Source organism: Lutra lutra, chromosome 11 (assembly GCF_902655055.1).
Source record: "Lutra lutra chromosome 11, mLutLut1.2, whole genome shotgun sequence".
NCBI classification, from domain to species: Eukaryota; Metazoa; Chordata; class Mammalia; order Carnivora; family Mustelidae; genus Lutra; species Lutra lutra.
The window spans coordinates 58,610,614-58,628,921 of NC_062288.1; the positions used below are offsets into that span (position 1 = coordinate 58,610,614).

The 18,308-nt window shown below is 41.3% G+C and overlaps 1 protein-coding gene across 8 annotated transcripts in view; it reads left to right on the forward strand.

The window, feature by feature from the left end:
* SNX10 (sorting nexin 10) overlaps window positions 1-18,308 on the forward strand; it is a 71,845-nt gene that overhangs the window by 43,626 nt on the left and 9,911 nt on the right. For 7 of the 8 annotated variants that reach the window (XM_047694945.1, XM_047694939.1, XM_047694941.1 and 4 more), the window contains 3 exons: window positions 13,269-13,355; window positions 17,182-17,282; window positions 17,689-17,787. In XM_047694945.1, coding sequence (XP_047550901.1) covers window positions 13,269-13,355; window positions 17,182-17,282; window positions 17,689-17,787 — 287 coding nt within the window. Of the gene's footprint in view, window positions 1-4,222; window positions 4,349-13,268; window positions 13,356-17,181; window positions 17,283-17,688; window positions 17,788-18,308 lie in introns of all 8 variants that reach the window. The other variant, XM_047694947.1, reaches the window with a different exon arrangement.

Genomic DNA, 18,308 nt, shown 5'->3' on the forward strand with positions numbered 1-18,308 from the left:
AAGAAGGTTTACTTTAAATTTTTTACATTTTTTGCTCAGTTGGATTAATCACTTCATTTTTATTATAAGCTCACTTTAATTAATAAAAGCTACACAAATGTTAACCAACTACATAAAGTATTTTATTGATCTTGCAAAAGTCATTTAAAGGCTTTATTTATTTCTTTGGTGGGGGGAGCACAAGTCGGGGGAGGGGCAGAGGGAAAGGAGAGAATCTTAAGCAGCCTCTGTGCTCAGTGGGGAGCCCAACCCGGGGCCTTATCTCAACGACCCTGACATCATGACCTGAGCCAAAATCAAGATTTGGATGCTAAACTGACTGGAGACACCCAAGTGCCGCCAAAAGTCCTTTATTATAAATAATTATATAAATTCCTTAATAACATTAAGGAATTTTAAATTAGGAAGTCCTTCAACTGAAAAGGGAAACAATAGTAAGAAGAAAGAGATTAAATGTTTAGAAGTTTATCCTCTGTCAGCAAGAGCTTAGCATAGTCAGGCTAGGTTCTGGATGTATTATTGTTGGTTTTTGTTGTTGTTGTTGTTTTTAATTTTTATTTATTTATTTGACAGAGAGAGGGACAGCGAGAGAGTGAACACAGGCAGGGGGAGTAGGAGAGGGAGAAGCAGGCTTCCCGCTGAGCAGGGAGCCTGATGCAAGACTCCGTCCCAGGCCCCTGTGATCATGACCTGAGGTGAAGACAGACACTTAATCGACTGAGCCACTCACGTGCCCCTGGTTGTATTGTAATACAGTGCTTTTCATCACATATCAGTCCATTGTCTGCCTGTGGCCAGAATGATCTCCTGGCGTCTAACGCATTGCTCTTAGAACATGTGGTTTCTAAGGCCCCGTGTGATCGGACTCTGCTTCTTTCCTCAGACTCATCCTCTGCCTTCCCCTCTCCCCCGATGCACTTCTCACTCCTTATTCTGGACCTTGCTCTGCAGACTTGAACGCCCTGTGTACCCGGCGCCTCTGGGCTTTCAGAGATGTTTCTCCCACTGCTTGGAATAATCTTTTTTCCCCCAGACTTCTTTCCCTGTTGACTGGCTAACTCCTGCTTATCCTCAGGCCTCTGCTTAGAAGTCAAGAAGAGGCCTTTCTACAGCCTCAATTACAAAAGGTATTTTCATCTCACCACCTACCCTCTAGTCGCTGCAGTTAGCAGTGGAGGAGGTTTTGGCTGAGACTTTAAATATCCTAGTGCCTGGTTATTGTTTAGTGAAAATAACTCCAGTCCCACCTGACTGCATATTTAAGGGCAGAATGCGATATCACCGATTGTCCTAGCATCTAGACCAAGGAGGCAGTGTGTGTTAACCCCTTTCCACTCGGTGCCCATAGCAGACTTTACTAATTAATCTTGACATTGGCACATGATTTGAGACCTATTTGCCATCCTTGTTTAAAATTCAGACAGCCTGGGAGAGACACAGTTCCACCTAACTGGTAGTTCCAGCCTAGAAGTTTGGTTAAGGTTTTTTTTTTTTTTTAATAGATGTTGGGGGGTGGGTAACCAAATGGAGTTTCTCTTGTTAAAATAGCTTTATTATTGTAATAAATCTAGAGAGAGCAGAACAGGGAGCGAGAGTCTCCCTTGTTAGTTAAACACGTTCCATTTGCACATTGGTCTGGATTCCCAGGAGAGCAGTATCCCAGCTGATGGATCTTCCCCCATAAAAAGGCCTTGGCATGAGGCCATTGTAAAATTAAAATGAATTCAGATTCATTCATGCATGCAACTTTAATTTACAATTAAAATATTATGGTTACATATTTTAATAAGAATAATTAGATGGACCCAACTGAATCAACTCTTCTGTTTAATGAGACAGAACCCAGAATCCTAATGGAAATGCAGGTGGCTGTGTCAGGATACACGTTTCAGGCTGTCTTTCGTGGAGTCAGGCGTTTTTTATTCTCTTTATGTTCCAATGTCCAGAGCAAGCTGTCTGTTTTTTCTGCATTGCTAAAGACCCTCGCTTCCTGCTACATTGAGCTCCTCTTCTGTGATGGGTAAATAAACAGTTTGCTCCTGCTGGACGGTGTTCCACAAGGTCCCACACTCTGGTACCTCCAAGGCACTGGGTTTGTTCCTCTGCCCCAGGCTCCCGTGGTGTCAGTGGGATGGCCCTGCCTATGTGATAGGACCGGAAGGGTAGACTGAAACCCCTTCTGTGTGTGTGGGTGTTGGGGGCGGGGTGTATATCTCCCCTGCTGTCCTGGGTCATGATGGCTGAATTCTGCCTCCAGAAATCTGGGCCATTAGGATAAGGGTTTTTCTTCAAAGTGTGCATACTTCACACTGGACAGCAACGACCAGTTATTGACACTTCAGGGGCAGTAAATCCCTCAGCTCTGTGGCAACAGATATCCTGATTGGAGCAGACCCAGGTGCGCCCAGGGGAATTCCAGGTACCTCGAGGACCCTGCCACCAAGGGAGGAGACGGGACCCTGCAGGGACAGACATGAGGGAAACTTAACATTGACATGTTTGGGATATGCCTGTGCTGACTGATGGGAACCTCTTGGGCTTGTTCCAGGAAAGCCTGATTTTGTTATTGGGAAACTGATTGGAAACTGACTGGGCTGGAACCAATGAATATCATTAAAGACTATCCCATAAGCAGGCCTTCCCCCGGGTCCTCTGATGTGGGGGACTTTGAAGGGAAGTGACAAGACAGAGCACTCTCCTATTCGCTACAATGAATTGTTTTGTTATTCCTTCCTCCTTCCTTCCTTGCCTGTGTGATGTGATATTATAATAGGGGAAACTAGATGTAGGATATATGGAGATTTTTCTGTATATCTAAAGCTGTTCTAAAATGAACACTCTTAAAACAAACCACACTGAATTATATATGCTCACATACAGAGGTTTGGTTTTGGTTTCGGTTTTGGTTTTTAATGATTTTATTTATTTATTTGACAGAAAGAGAGAGTGAGAGAGAGAACAGAAGCAGGGGGAGAGGGAGAAGCAGGCTTCCAGCAGAGCAGCGAGCCCAACTCAGGGCTCGATCCTAGGACCCTGGGATCACGACCTGAGCTGAAGGCAGGCACTTAACTGACTGAGCCACCCAGGCACCCCTCATTTAGAGATTTTTTAAAAGATTGTGCAGTAAATAAAGCAAGGTATAAAACAGTATTTATATTATGCTCCCATTTGTGTTAGAAAGTATATATATAATATATAATAATATAATAATGTATATAGTAATATAGGTATAATGTAACAATATATAATATGTAATATATAATATAATAATATACAATATATATAATAATGTAGATATAAAATATCTATTATATATGTATAATATAAAAAATATATAAAAGTCCTGCCTTAGGTGGGCAAAAAACTGGGAGTCCAGTAGGTAGGGGGCTTTATTTTCATGCTGTACTCATCTGTTTTTGAAATTTTATATATATATTTCTTTAATTGCATAGATGTTTTATTTTTCTAATAATGAAAAAATCATATTTTTTAAGCTTGACAAGTATTGGGCTATCGTTACATTAATGGTGTCAATAAATGCTGAACAAATGGTTAGCATTTCAGATCAGATCTATGTTTCTGACTTGCTTTCACTTTCGAGTGCTGCATTTGTTCCCTTTCATAAAGGGAACGGTTTACTTGGAAGGACCCCCCCCGCCCTTCTTCCCTCCCTTCTTTCCTTTCACTTTCTCTAGTTTTAACTTTTCATTTATAAAATTTTAAACATAAAGCAGAGAGAATAATATAAGGAACCCTTATGTACCTAGGGATTCAACAATTAGCACATTATTAATTCATGACCAAACTATCCCCCCACCATTATCCGTTTTCTCCTGCTATCAGACAGTGAATTCTTTTGAAACAAATTCTAGATATTGTGTATCTTTATCTGTAAATATTTCAGTACACATGTCTAACTAATGGCCCTTCTTAGGAATAAGCCATATTATCACACCTTAAATAATTAGAGTTAATTCTTTCATACCATCAAATAGTCAGGGTTCAAGTTTTTCTGATTCTATTGGTGGGAGGGATATATATACATACACACACACACATATTTATATATATATATATGATCACTATCATATATATATATATATCATGATCCAAATAGAGACCACACATTGCACTTAGTTAATACATTGTTTAAAGTCTGTTATTCTGTTATTTTCACCTTTTGCAACTTATTTGTTGAAGAAACTGCATTTTTTGTTTATAGGGGTTTTCAAAACTGGAGTACAATTGTATCCCTGTGGTGGAGTTCAACACAGGTTGACAGTTACTTCTTAGTGCACAAGATGACTCTCTCCACCACACTTTTCCTAAGGTGTTATGAGATACAAAGGTAACTCCTTAATTTGGGCCGCTACTTGTGTAAAGATGCTTGCAACAGCACGAACTGCTGTAAGTCCCATAAAAGGCAGGTCTAAGTGAATCTCATCCACTGTTATTTCTCCTGCAGTAATAAAAAGCTTTCCTAAAAAATCATCATTCAAAGCTGCTAGAGCATGGCATTTAAATACCCTCCATGCTCTGAAGTGGCAAGTAATATCCCTTGTAGTATGTCTTTTAGGTGATTTGTCATAACTATTATTAGGAAACAGGAAGCTTACTTAACACATTCCTTCTGCCTTTTAAGCTTGTTATTTGCAAAGAATGTAGTGTGTAAAATGGGCTGTATTTTAGTTTTAAGATTGTTACGTGGGAGTCCTGAACAGAACCCTGGTGAATAAGACATGGGTTAAACGCTCCAGTTTAGAACAGTGCGGACGGAGTCAGCACTCTTTCATTGAGTGAATGAATGAACAAGTCCCTAGTTTAAATACATAAGCATGTAAAATGTCCTTTGGAATAGGGGAAAAAGAAATATCCTGAGAAAACGAACACAAAATGAAACAAGTCTTCATTTTTATGATAGAAAGTTCTTACCAAGGCTCTGAACAGTTAATACTCATTAACACCTAGAGTTTCTGATTGCTTAGCCCTTGTCCCCTGTACTCATCTTTCTGTAATCTGAGTAAATATTCTTAAAAAAAAAATTATTTATTTATTTATTTGACAGAGAGAGAGAGATCACAGGTAGGCAGAGAGGCAGGCCGAGGGTGGGGGGGAAGCAGGCTCCCCGCTGAGCAGAGAGCCCGATGCAGGACTCGATCCCAGGACCCTGAGATTATGACCTGAGCCGAAGGCAGAGGCTTTAACCCACTGAGCCACCCATGTGCCCTGTAATCTGAGTAAATATTCTTATGAGGAGCACATGGTTAGGTTTACGGTACTATAAAGCTGGGCCACAGTGAAAAGTAGAGAAAAACACACACCTGTCAAAGTGGCTAACATGCTAGAGCAGAACCACCAGCAGCCCCTGTGCTGGGCACGGTGGTATCACGTGATGGTGGCCAGCCAAGTTTCCCTGACGGCTGATGACGTGGCACCACTTTTCACACACTTGCTTGCCATCTTTGTGTCCTCCTTGGTAAAATGGCTCTTTGGGTGTTCTGCCTCTTTTCTAATTGAATTCATTTTTTTCTTAAATGTTGAATTTTGAGGGGAGCAGGGGTGGCTCAGTTGGTTAAGCGTCTGCCTTTGGCTCAGGTCATGATCCCTGGGTCCCAGGGATAGAGCCCTGCCTGGAGCTCCTTGCTCAGTGGGGAGTCTGCTCCTTCTCCTCCCTCAATCCCCCACCCCTGCTTGTATTTTCTGTCTCTCTCTCTACCTCTCTCAAATAAATAAATAAAATTTTTTTTAAAATGTTGAGGTTTTTTTTTTTTTTTAAGATTTTATTTATTTATTTGACAGACAGAGATCACAAGTAGGCAGAGAGGCAGGCAGAGAGAGAAGGAAGCAGGCTCCCTGCCAAGCAGAGAGCCCAATGTGGGGCTCGATCCTAGGACCCTGAGATCATGACCTGAGCTGAAGGCAGAGGCTTAACCCACTGAGCCACCCAGGCGCTCCCAAAATGTTGAGTTTTAAGAGTTCTTTATAGGGTGTAGGTACAAGTCCTTTGAGGGATGTGTGGTTTGGAAATATTTTCTTCCTGTCTGTCATTTGTCTTTTCAGCTTCTTTGCAGGGTCTTTTGCAGGGGCAACTTTTAGTTTTGGTGAAGTCCTGCATATCACCATTTCCTTACGTGGATTATCCTCTTGGCATCAAATCTTAGAACTCTTTGTCTAGGCCCAGGCCCCAAACATTTTCTCTTGTTTTTTTCCTAACAGTTTTATGTGTGCATTTAAGTCTATGATCCATTTTGAATTAATTTTTGTAGAAGATACAAGGGTCAGGTTGAAGGTCATCTTGGGCCTGTATATGTCATTGCTGTAGAACCACTTATTGAAAGGCTGTTTGTCCTTCATTGAATTGGTTTTACACATTTGTCAGTAATCAGTTGGGCATTACTGTATGGGTCTATTTTTTTTTTTTTTAAGATTTTATTTATTTATTTGACAGAGAGAGAGAGAGAGAGCGAGCACACACGTGCACAAGCAGGGGGGGGGCAGGCAGAGGGAGAGGGAGGAGCAGACTAGCTGCCAGAATAGGGAGCCGGTTGTGGGGCTTGATCCCAGGACCCTGGGATCCTGGGCAGGATCCAGCCAAAGGCAGATGCTTAACCGACTGAGCCATCCAGTCGCCCCAGTGTAGGGGTCTATTTCTGGGTTTTCTGTTCTGTTCCATGGATCTGTGTACCTCTTCTAGTATCATATGGTCTTGATTACTGTAGCTATCTAGTGAGCCTTGACATCAGGGAGAGGGATTCTTCTCACTTAGTTCTTTTCAAAGTTGTTTTGGCTATTCTAGGGTCCCTTTCCATGTAAATTTTAGAATAAGCTCATCTGTGTCTTCAGAACTCTAACTGGGATTTATACAGGAATTGCACTAAACCTATCGATCAAATTGGGGAGAATTGATCTCTATACTGTGTTGAGTCTTTCAATTCATGAACACGGTATAGACATATACTCACATAGATATAGACAAAGGGAGTATATGCTTCTTTGATTTCTTTCAGCTGCATCTTGTAATTTTCATCATACAATATCTGTACATCCTTTGTTTTTGAAACATCCTTGTCATCAATTGGTTGGTTAATTCTTAAACATTTCATGAGGACTTACTATGTGCTAACACTGTGCTTAGGGCTAGAACTGTAAGGATGGGATAGAAAGCCTTCGAGAAGTCCATGTTTTTTGAACTGGTATTTTAGCTAATAGCGAAGATGGTAATTTTTCCCCTCCAAAATAATATAATTACGATGAAAATGGAAATTATCTAGGATTTTCCGTTGCTAAAAGAACTGCTAGATAGATACGTTAGAGCACAGGTTTGGAGCAAGGTGGGAGTTTGAAACCTAGCTCAGCCTATTGGCCATTTGGCTTTGGGCCAGTTGCTTCAGCTTTAGAAGCCTTACTTTTCTTATCTGTATAATGGGATGATAATATTATTGACCCTTTAGGATTGTTGTAAAGATTAAAGAGAAACATGCGTAAAACACTTGTCACAGTGCCCCACACAATACAGCTATGTTTATGGTTAATTTCATCTCATATCCAGGCTAAGGAAAAGAAAGAAGCCAAGGTCGAGGGATAAATGGACAAAGGTTGAACCTGGGGTGGTGGTGTGTGTCGGGCAGGGGGTGGGGAACAGGGTGCACCGAAATCAAAGAGCGATGATTATAAGAGAACACAGGAATTAGATTTTTCAGTCTAGCAGTCGCTTTCTTCAGAAGCCTTTTCCCACATGGAGAACAGTAGGGATCTGTTAGTTTAAATTTTTAATTCTACTCTGCCTGGCTTCTTCCTTCATACTAGATATAGTCATTAGGCCCAAGAAGTCATTAAAGTGTTTAATAAGGTTATTAAATTGACTAACTGCTGCTGCTGAAGCAATTTTCATAGGAAATCCATATGATTCTAGGTGTGGATCTCGGAGCTGTCCTCTGTGGCTGACAGGCTGTCAACATTCCTTTGAAGGATGGTGGGCAGCTTCGTGAGGGATGCGTCTAATTAAGAGATTATAGGTGAACCTTGGCTTCCTGGGTGTGCTATTCATAGCTGGAAGCGCCGAGAAACTTCACTAATTCCTACTAATTGCGGGGTGGGGGAGGGGAGGCCCATCTGAATTATAGAATATTTTAAAATAAATGTACTTTTATTACTTTCAAGTACATATTTTAACTCCAACTAGGCAAACAAATTGTTGTCTGGTACAGGTCTTAGGGGACCCAAGTTATTGAAGCTATCAGAATGATTTTCAATTATTTCTATGTAAATAGGTGCTTCTGGAGTTCTTCAGGGTGCTCGAAAACAGTGTGTTCTCATAGATCTTCAACATTGCTCATGGAGCCATATGCTGTTAATTGGCATACCCTTAGAGGAAGGGGTTTGTTAAATTAAGATAAACTTTAGACCAGCTGATAAATAACTTATCGTTAATTCACGGAGTCCAAGAACCCAAGTGGATGAGGATTTTATTTCAATTGAAGTTTGATCTCATTTTTTTTTCCCTGAAGGCAGTTCATTCATTCCTGCAGGCTTTCATTTCTTCATTAAATGATACTAATGGGATGCACTGGCCGTGCCAGGCCACTCCTGTCCTATGCTCCCCTGAAGGAGCTCAGCATCTGGTAGAGGAGGCCTGCGGGCCTCAGGCAGCCTAGCGAGCTATGCTGAGTAGGGACAGTGCCGACGGTGGGCCCAGAGGTGTTAGAGGTCTAGAGGAGGATCAGGTTAATCAGAGTGGGTGAATGAGAGGATTGCCAGAGACTGAGCTGCATTTTGAAAAAGGAATTGGAGTTAGCAGAAGATGAAGGCAAGAGGAAGGTGAGGTCAACAAGAAAGCGCGAAGGGGATTAGGGACAGCAGTCCAGGCGGAGAGGAAACAGTATGTTCAAAGGCACGGAGGCACAAACTGGCATGTCATCGAGGGGGACCTCCAGAGATGAGTAGAGTGAAAAACATAAAAGACTGTTGTCCTCACTAAGGAGTCTGAACTTGATCTTGAAGGTTATGGGACAGGCTTTGAAGGACTTTCAGCAGGAAAATGACATCACCAGATGTGTGCCTTGGGGCCATTCTTGCCTTAGTGTGGAGGATGAACGGGGGACAGGCCCAGAGATCCATCAGCAGCCCTTGCATTAGTGTTGGATGAGTGGTCCTTGAACCAAAGCAGTAGCAGGGGGGATAGAGTTGTGGGGGTTCAAAGGAGGGTGAATCTTGAGAACTTGGTCAGTGTGGATTTGGGAGGTGAGTCAGAGAGAGAAGTCTGGGGTAACTGGGTTTCTGGTGGGCTTGCTGGAAAGGAGATGGGGAGCAAGATGGTGTGGACTCTGTGCTCCTGGGACCTGGGCAAGAGGCTGGGTAAGTACATGGAGAGATGACTGGACTGGGGCCGGGAGGAGATCCTCAGCTCATGCTGGGTGCTTGAAGCCATATGCTTGGATGCCATCGTCCCGGAAGTGCAACAGGGTGTGAAGAACAGGAGCTGGGGATGGCCGTCCGGGCCATAGCAATGTTTAAGAGAGTGAGAAAGGAAAAGCTTACCACCCACAAAAGAATAGTGACATTTAGCTCTCCTACCAGGTGAAATGTTTTCAAGATTGAAAAAAATATTTGCAGTCTTAGCACCGTAGTTAACTTGGCGTGTGCATTTGAAATGCATTGCTGTTCATAGAAGACTGTCTTCTCCCCCAGCGTAGTTTTAGAATATGTATTCCACAGACCCCTACCCTATGTAAAGATTAGACCAAATGAATAATAATAATAGTAGAGTCTGAGAATTCCCACCCACTGAGATGAAGAAAAGACTTTTATTGTAATTTGCCATTATGCTGTCCATTCCTTCTACAAATATTAGGAGGGGCTTGCTCTGAGCAAGTGCTATGAAATTTTTAGGTCAGTCTATGTTTCACTGAGAAATTAACAGAGTTAGAGTGTCTGCTGCTGGGTTCTTAATAGTTTGTACTTTAAAAAATACATACAGTTGGTTAGCTTAATTGCTTATTGCCAGTGTCTGTGGGAGAGTCTCAATGCTTTGGGTTTATAAGCATTTTCCTTTCTTTGTGATAATACTTTATGTTCTTGTAGCATTTAAACTTTTTTTTTTTTTTTTTTTTTTTTTTTAGGGAGAGCATAAGCAAGGAGTGGGGGTGAAGGGTGTGGGTGGGGAGGAGAGGCAGAGGGAGAGAGAGAATCTTAAGCAGGTTAAGCAGGCTCCATGCCCAGCGAGGAGGTTGACATGGGGCTCAGTCCCACAACCCTGAGATCATGACCTGAGTGAAAATCAAGAGTCTGACGCTTAAGCAATGAGCCACCCAGGCACCCCTCCATTCACATAGCACTAAATGAACAACTTCCCAGCATTTTCAGCAGTGTTTTTTGATTTGATACTCCTAACAAACAATTGAGAGAGGTTGGAACAGGCATTATTCCCATTTTCCAGATGTGGAAACAGAGGTTCAATGAATAAGTTCATAATTTAGAAAGTGGGTAAACGATCTCTAGTCTTGTGACCATAAGTCAGTGCTCTTTCCGTGAACAGGGACATGTTACTCAAAGCTTCCAAGTTCACAGTTGGTCGGTTGCAACCAAACAGGGGGAAAAAAGCCCTGATTTTTTTCAGAACTATTTGTCATTGCCACCATCGTCAATGAATAGTGTGTCAAGTGTTCAGGGGTTCTGTGATACTGTAGTAACTGTGGGTTTTGTAGTTTTAGTTCAGAATCTTTCTTGTTTTTTTTTAAATCACAATTTTGTGGCATGTTGACAAGTGGGTTTCCTTTTCTTTTCACTTTTGTCTCATTTGTGTAAAGCCCCACTGTTTCGGTAACAGGTACATGTCTTCTGCTGTTCATGTAGAACATTCAGCTGTTGGAAATACTTAATTTTCCTTTTGGTCTATTCAAGCACTCCTGCCTCTCCAGTGGAAAAATGGAGCTGCCCGCACCCTGTGAGGGCACATGGTTCCCTGTGACCCGATGACTGGGTGCCTCTGGCTGGCGGGGCCGGGAGGGGTGGAACAGGATAACCTTGGCCTCTCTTACCAGCCTTCTGCCTTGCTCAGTGTGGGCTCCACTGACTCTCCACAGGCACAGCGGTGACCAGGGCCCACTATGCTTTTAGGGGGCCAGGAAAATGTTTTAATTTCCTTTAAAATCGGAAAAATAATATGCACTTTGAGATCAAACTGAAAGTTTTATTATATAACAATATAGTCATCTTCATGTCAGTATAGTCATAAAGTATGATTTTTAATCCTTTTTTTTTTTTTTTTTTGTGGCAGATAGGGCCCAGGAAGGCAAAAGTACCCAGAGCCCAGGAAGTCAGAAGGCAGCCCTGAGTGTATGCCTGGGGGGTAGAGATTTGGGAAGATAAGTGTGGTCTACTCTGGACTCTGGTCTTCTCTTCCTAACCTGTTTGACCTTCTGTTTATTGATTCGTTGATGACAGGTTCATTCCTTCTAAGAACTCTAGGTGTGTGCAGAGCACTCGGGGAAGTGAGTTAAACATGCACGCCGACAGGAGACAGAGATGAAATGTGCACAGACACAGGCATCGTGCCCGGATTTTGTTCCAGTTTCTCTGGGCGGCTTCTCTTAGACTTTCATGGGCTTTTGAGAAATAATGGCCAAAAATGTTTAGAGCATCACTATATTATTATCTCATTTTTATTATCTGTCTTCTAAATGACTTTAAAAATACATAATGAAAAGATTTCATTTGGGGAAGATTAATTTATAATCCCTGTAGACTGAGGGTGGGCAGTGGGGCAGAAGTCTCAAATTCAAGAACAAAGTGTATGTTGCCTTAGAAGGTGACACTTGATAGGTGGCAAAAGGGAATGTGAACTATTTTTTTACCTTTTAAAAAAAAAACCCTCTGTACTGGAAAATTCCCGTTTTATGATCTGTGTGACAGAATGGAGGTGCTCTGCCTAGAAAACACCATAATCTCCCTTCTGCTTCTGCTCTGGAATGTTCATAGCCTGCCTCTCAGATGTGCTAAAACAGGGCAGTAACAAATGTCTAGAATTTCAGCTTCGATGCACTGTTTTTAGATGAAAAGTTAAAATGGTTAAAATTAAATTCAGTTAGGGGCTCCTGGCCGGCTCAGTCGGTACAGCACACAATTCTCAATCTTGGGGCATTGGGTTTGAGCCCCATGCTGGGTGTAAAGGTTACTTAAAATCTTTAGGGGTGCCTGGGTGGCTCAGTTGAATGATGACTCTTGATTTTGGCTCAGGTCATGATCTCAGGGCTGATCGGGGGAGGATTGAGCCCCATGGGGTTGGGGGGGTTGGGAGGGTTGGGAGACTCTGAGCTCAGCAGGGAGTCTGCTTCTCCCTTTCCCTTTATCTCCCCCCCCCCACCGCATGCTCGCTTTCTCTCATACGGTCTTTCTCTGAAATAAATAAAATCTTTAAATTAAATAAAATAATTCGTTCATTTAGCAAATTTATGATCACCCAGTGAATAAATTATAATTCAAAATTTATTATGCCATACATGATCATTTGTTGTACATGCTTTCATATTTTTAAACTAACCTTATTTAGTAGAGAGCACTTTTTGGAAAGTGTTCTGTTTTAAACTTTATCCTGTATTTCCAAATCTTAATTTCTTTAAAAAGGAACGAGATTATCTGCCGTGAATTTTTTTTTAATATCGCTAACTTTTACCTATAATAGGAAGTTATTATGAAGATGAAATGATTTACTATGGGGAAAATATATTTTTAAAAATAGAAAAGCATGGGGTAAAACGTGTTCATCCTTCTCTTAATAAGTTATCGTTGCTTATTCTCATGAAGCTTGGCTGCCTACACAAAGTCATTTTCATCTCCCATTGCTTGCTTTTCATATGACCTTTGCTACTCTTTTATATTTTGTTCAAGGGAGTGATTTCATTTTCATGTAGAGAGATGAAGAAAGTAAGAAATGGCTGCTTTTAAGATTTGAGAAAAATGTGAACGTATTTTTCATGATTAAAAATGACAGCCTAATTTCTGAGTACACTTTCTTACCATCCCATAACCTGTAAGACTACCGAGCAGGGCACCTGGCTTGGTTTTGCATTATTTAAAAAATTCCATTTGTGGCAAAAGTGCCTTTGGACTTCCTGTGGTGCCTGATTCATTAGCTCTACTTCTTGTTTTTTTTAAAGAATTCATGACCACAGCTCATTTCAGTTTTGTTTTTGTGCCATCACTTCCCTCTGCTCTTTCCAGCCTTGCTCGCGATTCTGAAAGACATCTCTTTGTTTATGATGCCCTTACAGGAGTTTGTAAGCGTCTGGGTTCGAGATCCTCGGATCCAGAAAGAGGACTTTTGGCATTCCTATATTGACTATGAGATATGTATTCATGTAAGTATGCAGTCAATGTTGACAGAGATCATAGCAATTTTTAGGTGGTATGCATCTCTTATACTTGAAATTTGTACCGATTTTCCTAACTCAGCTGGATTTGAAAGATTACAAGTAATGCCTGTTTCTCAAACAAAGTAGTCAGAGGGCTCCTAAAGCTGGAAAATTCCTCATTTGAGTTCCTTCTTGTACCTTCGCTAATATTAATATTTTAATGTTTATTGCCCTCATGTATGAATATGTGAATACATCTAAAATTCACAGGTAAAGAGTATTTATAGCTCATTAATGGTATTTCTTTATGATCTGTTATAGCATATTTCTGGGTAATATATTGCCTGATAAATCTTAGGTTTTGCAAGGATGTAGAGCTCTCTGGAAAACTGATGTGTGGTGGTTTTATATGGAGAGTAGGAAAGGAGGAAATGAACATGTGTAATTATTTTGCCTTAGTCTAGATTCCGAATAATTAATGTCAGTAAATAACTAGAAATGATGTACTTTGTTTGGAAGTAATACTTTATTATAATCTTTCAAGTAACATTGTGTGGTGTGTGGCCTTCTGTGATCAACTTGAACAAGGGTCAGCAGACTGTTTTTATAAAGATCCAGGTAGTAAATATCTTCCACTCTGTGGGCCATGTATTTGCTCTTGAAACATTTCAGTTCCTCTGCTACAGGGCGACAGCAACCGTACACGATACATAAATGAATAATTGTGTTCCAGTAAAACTTTATTTGCAAAGACCAGTGGCAGGCTAGTGATAGTTTATTGGCTGCTGATCATGAAGATAGTCACTTTTCCCATCTGATTTAGTCCAGAATTCTCTTGGGAGAATGGAAATAGACTCAGATTTTTATCTGTGACTATATAGTTCAAGTGAAGTAAAATTTAACCACCTTTAATTTCCCATTGTGAATAGTTAAATCGGTCGTTGGAACCCAAGCATCAGCCATAAACCCTCCCCCCTTTTTTTAAGAACTGCTTTTTTGTTGATTGCATGGAAGGCCACTGCCAGGGTATACCTTGTATTTTGATTTTGCTTTGGTTTTTTACTCATAAAGTCATACCAGATATGCATTCTGTGTGGAAAACTGTAACATGAGTATGTAAGACTAAGCATTTGAAAATGAAATGAAATTCTTTAGTTACCTTTTTAACTTCCTCTAAAAAATATGTTGGTCCTTATCACACTTTATGGTAGATGTGAAATTTAATTATCCTCAGGGATTAATGAAAGCATAGATTTTTGTCTGCTAGGTAATAGCGTAAGGTGATTCCAGAAATGTCTGTCTTGTGCCAGAAATGATAGGTTCCTCCAATATTATTTGATTGTGTTGCGGCATTTCTCTGAAATGCTAATAAATTAACAATGTATAGATCTTCTGGGCTTGGTAGATAGCAGAAATAAGCAAATACATTTAGAGGAGCTTAATAAATGAGTGATCTCAGCATAGTCTGGTCCTAAACTGTCCATACCTGTTTCTGATTAGGAGTGGGTGGGGGAGGGGCCTGGAGAGCTCTCCTGAGCCTCACTCAGATGCCAGACCCATAGAGCTTCGAAGGTAGAGAAGCTGGGGGTTAACGCATTTCAACTAACCTTAAGGGAAAATGATACCAGGTGACTCAGAAATCTTAGCATTATTGGGAATTTTAAACTAGTGGACAGTATATTCTCTCCTGACCTTCTCCTGCTGATGAAGGACTTACAGATGGACCTTTGTCTGGTGGGGGTACCAGATGGCTCTCCAGTTGGCTTCCATGTTATTGACATGAAATGAAAGGGAGTTGAAATGGACCGAGTCCATACCTGAGGTGTCAGGATTCCCTGCAGTGGCCTGGTCCTCTCTGTGGTAGGAGCACTGAGAAGATGTCTGCCCAGGCCTTGTTAGGGCACCGTTCTGGTGTCAACGGCCTGCAGTCTTAGTCCCTGAGGGTCTCATTAGAGTGAGGCCCTGGTGTGCTTTAAAATCCACACATACAACATTACTGCGCCCCAAACTCCATCTGGTGCGTTTGCTGCCATATTGTCAAAGGTGATGGGGTTCAGACCAGTAGCTGCTTTGGAGGCAAATGTCTTAACCTTTCTGCCTTCTGAGGTTTTCTAACTTTATCAAGCTCAGGAGTAGCAGGAAATGTGCCATACGTTTCACGGAAACAGTTGAAGAACTCCGACCCGAAGTCACTTACATTTGCCAATGAAAACAACTGCTGGGTGCTTATTAAGTGGTAGAATCATAACGATTTTGAAAGAATATAAATCTTAGGGGCAAGCAGTTTTCTCATTTGGCAATGTAAAGGTTATGAAATAGAATTTTGAAATAAATATAGAGAATAGAGATCTCCTTGAAAAACCAGTAGACAGATTTTTGCCAGTCTCTTGTTTGCACAAAGGAGAAAGGAGAAACCTATTTCCCAGTCTTGGGTTCACTGCTGTTTTGCTTAGGATGGGGACTCTGCCGTAGGTGGCTTTTCCGAAGTCGGCCGTAAGATAGTTGGAAGGAAACCAACATCTACTCTCTAATAATAGTATTAATAGATAATATTTGCCAGGTGCTTATGAAATAGGTATGTCCTCCTCCATCCCCATTTTACCGTTCAGCAAACTGGAGTTTGAGTGTCCTGCTCTACATCAGAGCGGGCCTGGCATGTGGGTTCCCCACGCAGACACTAGTGCCTCTGTACCACGCCTCACTCTGCCTTGCACATCCCATAGAAAAGGAGGATGCGTTCTTTTGTTTCAAAGTGATTTCAGGACACCCTGGTGACCCTCTGCACCTGGAGGTCACGGGATGAAGAGCTCCCAAGCATACAGACAGGCAGCCCGGCCCCACTTACTCTGGGCTGTGTGGGGCCAGAGCGGCTGCTGTGGTAGACACAGCCTCTCCTCCCCGTGGTCAGCCCCCAGCACCCACTCCCCCCAGACATCCTGATCACAGCGTCAGACAATCATGATTACACAGAGAGAATCCCATTGGGATGGGCGTGTCTGCCTTGATCCTGGTAGTTCTAGTGGGGCTGCTGCTTCTAGCTCGGCAGAGTCAGAGGAGACCCTCCCAAGATGCAGACAAAAGATAAAACATAGGAGAGAGAAGACCCACCATTCAGCAAGTTAGAACATTGGAAGTAAGATCAATGACACTGATAGGTTCTAGAAGAAAATCTGGGCATAAGTTGGGGAAGCAGTCTGCTGAGAATGTTCAGGGTATAAACATGGTTTGGGTGCAGGAAAATGTCTGGGTTGGTGCTGTGGCAGCTCTTGCGGTAATTTCACTCCTCCCTACCACCTGCCCCCGCCAAAAGTGATTTCAGGATGCCTGATGATTTGTGTGATCTGTACTGATGGCCGTATCAAGGATATGATGGCTTCTTGTGGTATCGTGTCAAGGGCTGTAAGAAGGGCTCTCTAATTCCCGAAGGCTTCTGCAGCTCCACAGACGGAATGATGGTGTTAAAATGGGAGGGACGACCCTGAGTTTTTATTGGTCATTTAAACTTCAGGATTTGTTTAATTTTTATGATTCATCTTTGAAAGCACTAATAGGTGAGCGGGAGGCTACCTTGGGACTCAGGGAACAGCGGGGTCCTGCCTTGTCTCAGGACAACACTGCTCATTGATGTCACCCCACTGGTCTTCAGAGGTGGGTTTTGTACAAGATGGGATGTACAAAAAAAAAGTACAAAAATACATACAGATTTATTTTTGGTTTTTAAAAATCCTATTAAAAAGGAATATGGGTGTATATATAGTGAGTTAGAAATGTAAGAAAAAACTCTTTTTTTTTCCTTTAAGTGAGGCTTAAATGTTTCTTTTTCTTTAAACAGACCAATAGCATGTGTTTTACCATGAAAACATCCTGTGTGCGAAGAAGATACCGAGAATTTGTGTGGCTGAGGCAGAGACTCCAAAGTAATGCATTGCTGGTGTAAGTGATTTAAATAAGGGATACTGAGGAGACTTTATTATTACAGCCAACATTTAAAAATTTGTCGGGCATTAAGATACATAATATATGAAGGGTTTTGTAGGTTTTCTTCTTGATTGCAATATATAATTTGAGTTAGTTTTGTAGCTACTACATTTGAATTCAAAATTTACCACTTGAATTTCCCCAGCTTGATGTGTATTGACCGTGAAAGGTCTAAAAAATGTTTAAAAATGGGTTTTTCTTTAAGTTAATTGATTTTCTTATATCCTTATTATGTAACTATATGTGCCATATTGTACATACACAACTATCTGATAGTTACATGATAATTCTCACACATAAATTGCTTTCACTAAACCACCTTGATTTGATGATTTAAAATTTTTTTTTTCTTTCTCACAAGACAACTACCAGAACTTCCATCTAAAAACCTGTTTTTCAACATGAATAATCGCCAGCATGTAGATCAGCGTCGTCAGGGTTTGGAAGATTTCCTCAGAAAGTAAGTGCACAGAAACTCTTGTGGCCAGACAGCAGTTGTGAGCAAAGTGCTTTGCATGAGTGAAGTGTCCTCTAATTATGTGGGGGAGAAGATCACTGTTCGGAAATGCTAATGATGATAATCTAGAGCCTGGCTCCGTAGTTCATTTCCTATATTAGAGCGCCATCTTGTGGCTTATCTCACACAGTGCACATCCGGGACCGCATCTTCTAGAAGGAAAACAATGAGCTAATTGAGTTTGGTAATAAATGTGCGTACGGTCCGTGAAGCTACAAATAAGAGCCAAATTACTTGGGAGTTTAGCTGACAAAAGTAAAATTTGCCAGGAGGCAAACGTGCCTTATTAAGAAGGTACTTCTTGAAAACTGTCTGTATTTACCACACTTGGGACTGATGGACCAAAATCAGCTCCATGATGGGCTGCTAGTGAATACTTTCCTGGGCTCTTATTTTTTTTTTTTTTAATTTTAAAGATTTTATTTATTTATTTGTCAGAGAGAGAGAGGGAGAGAGAGCAAGCA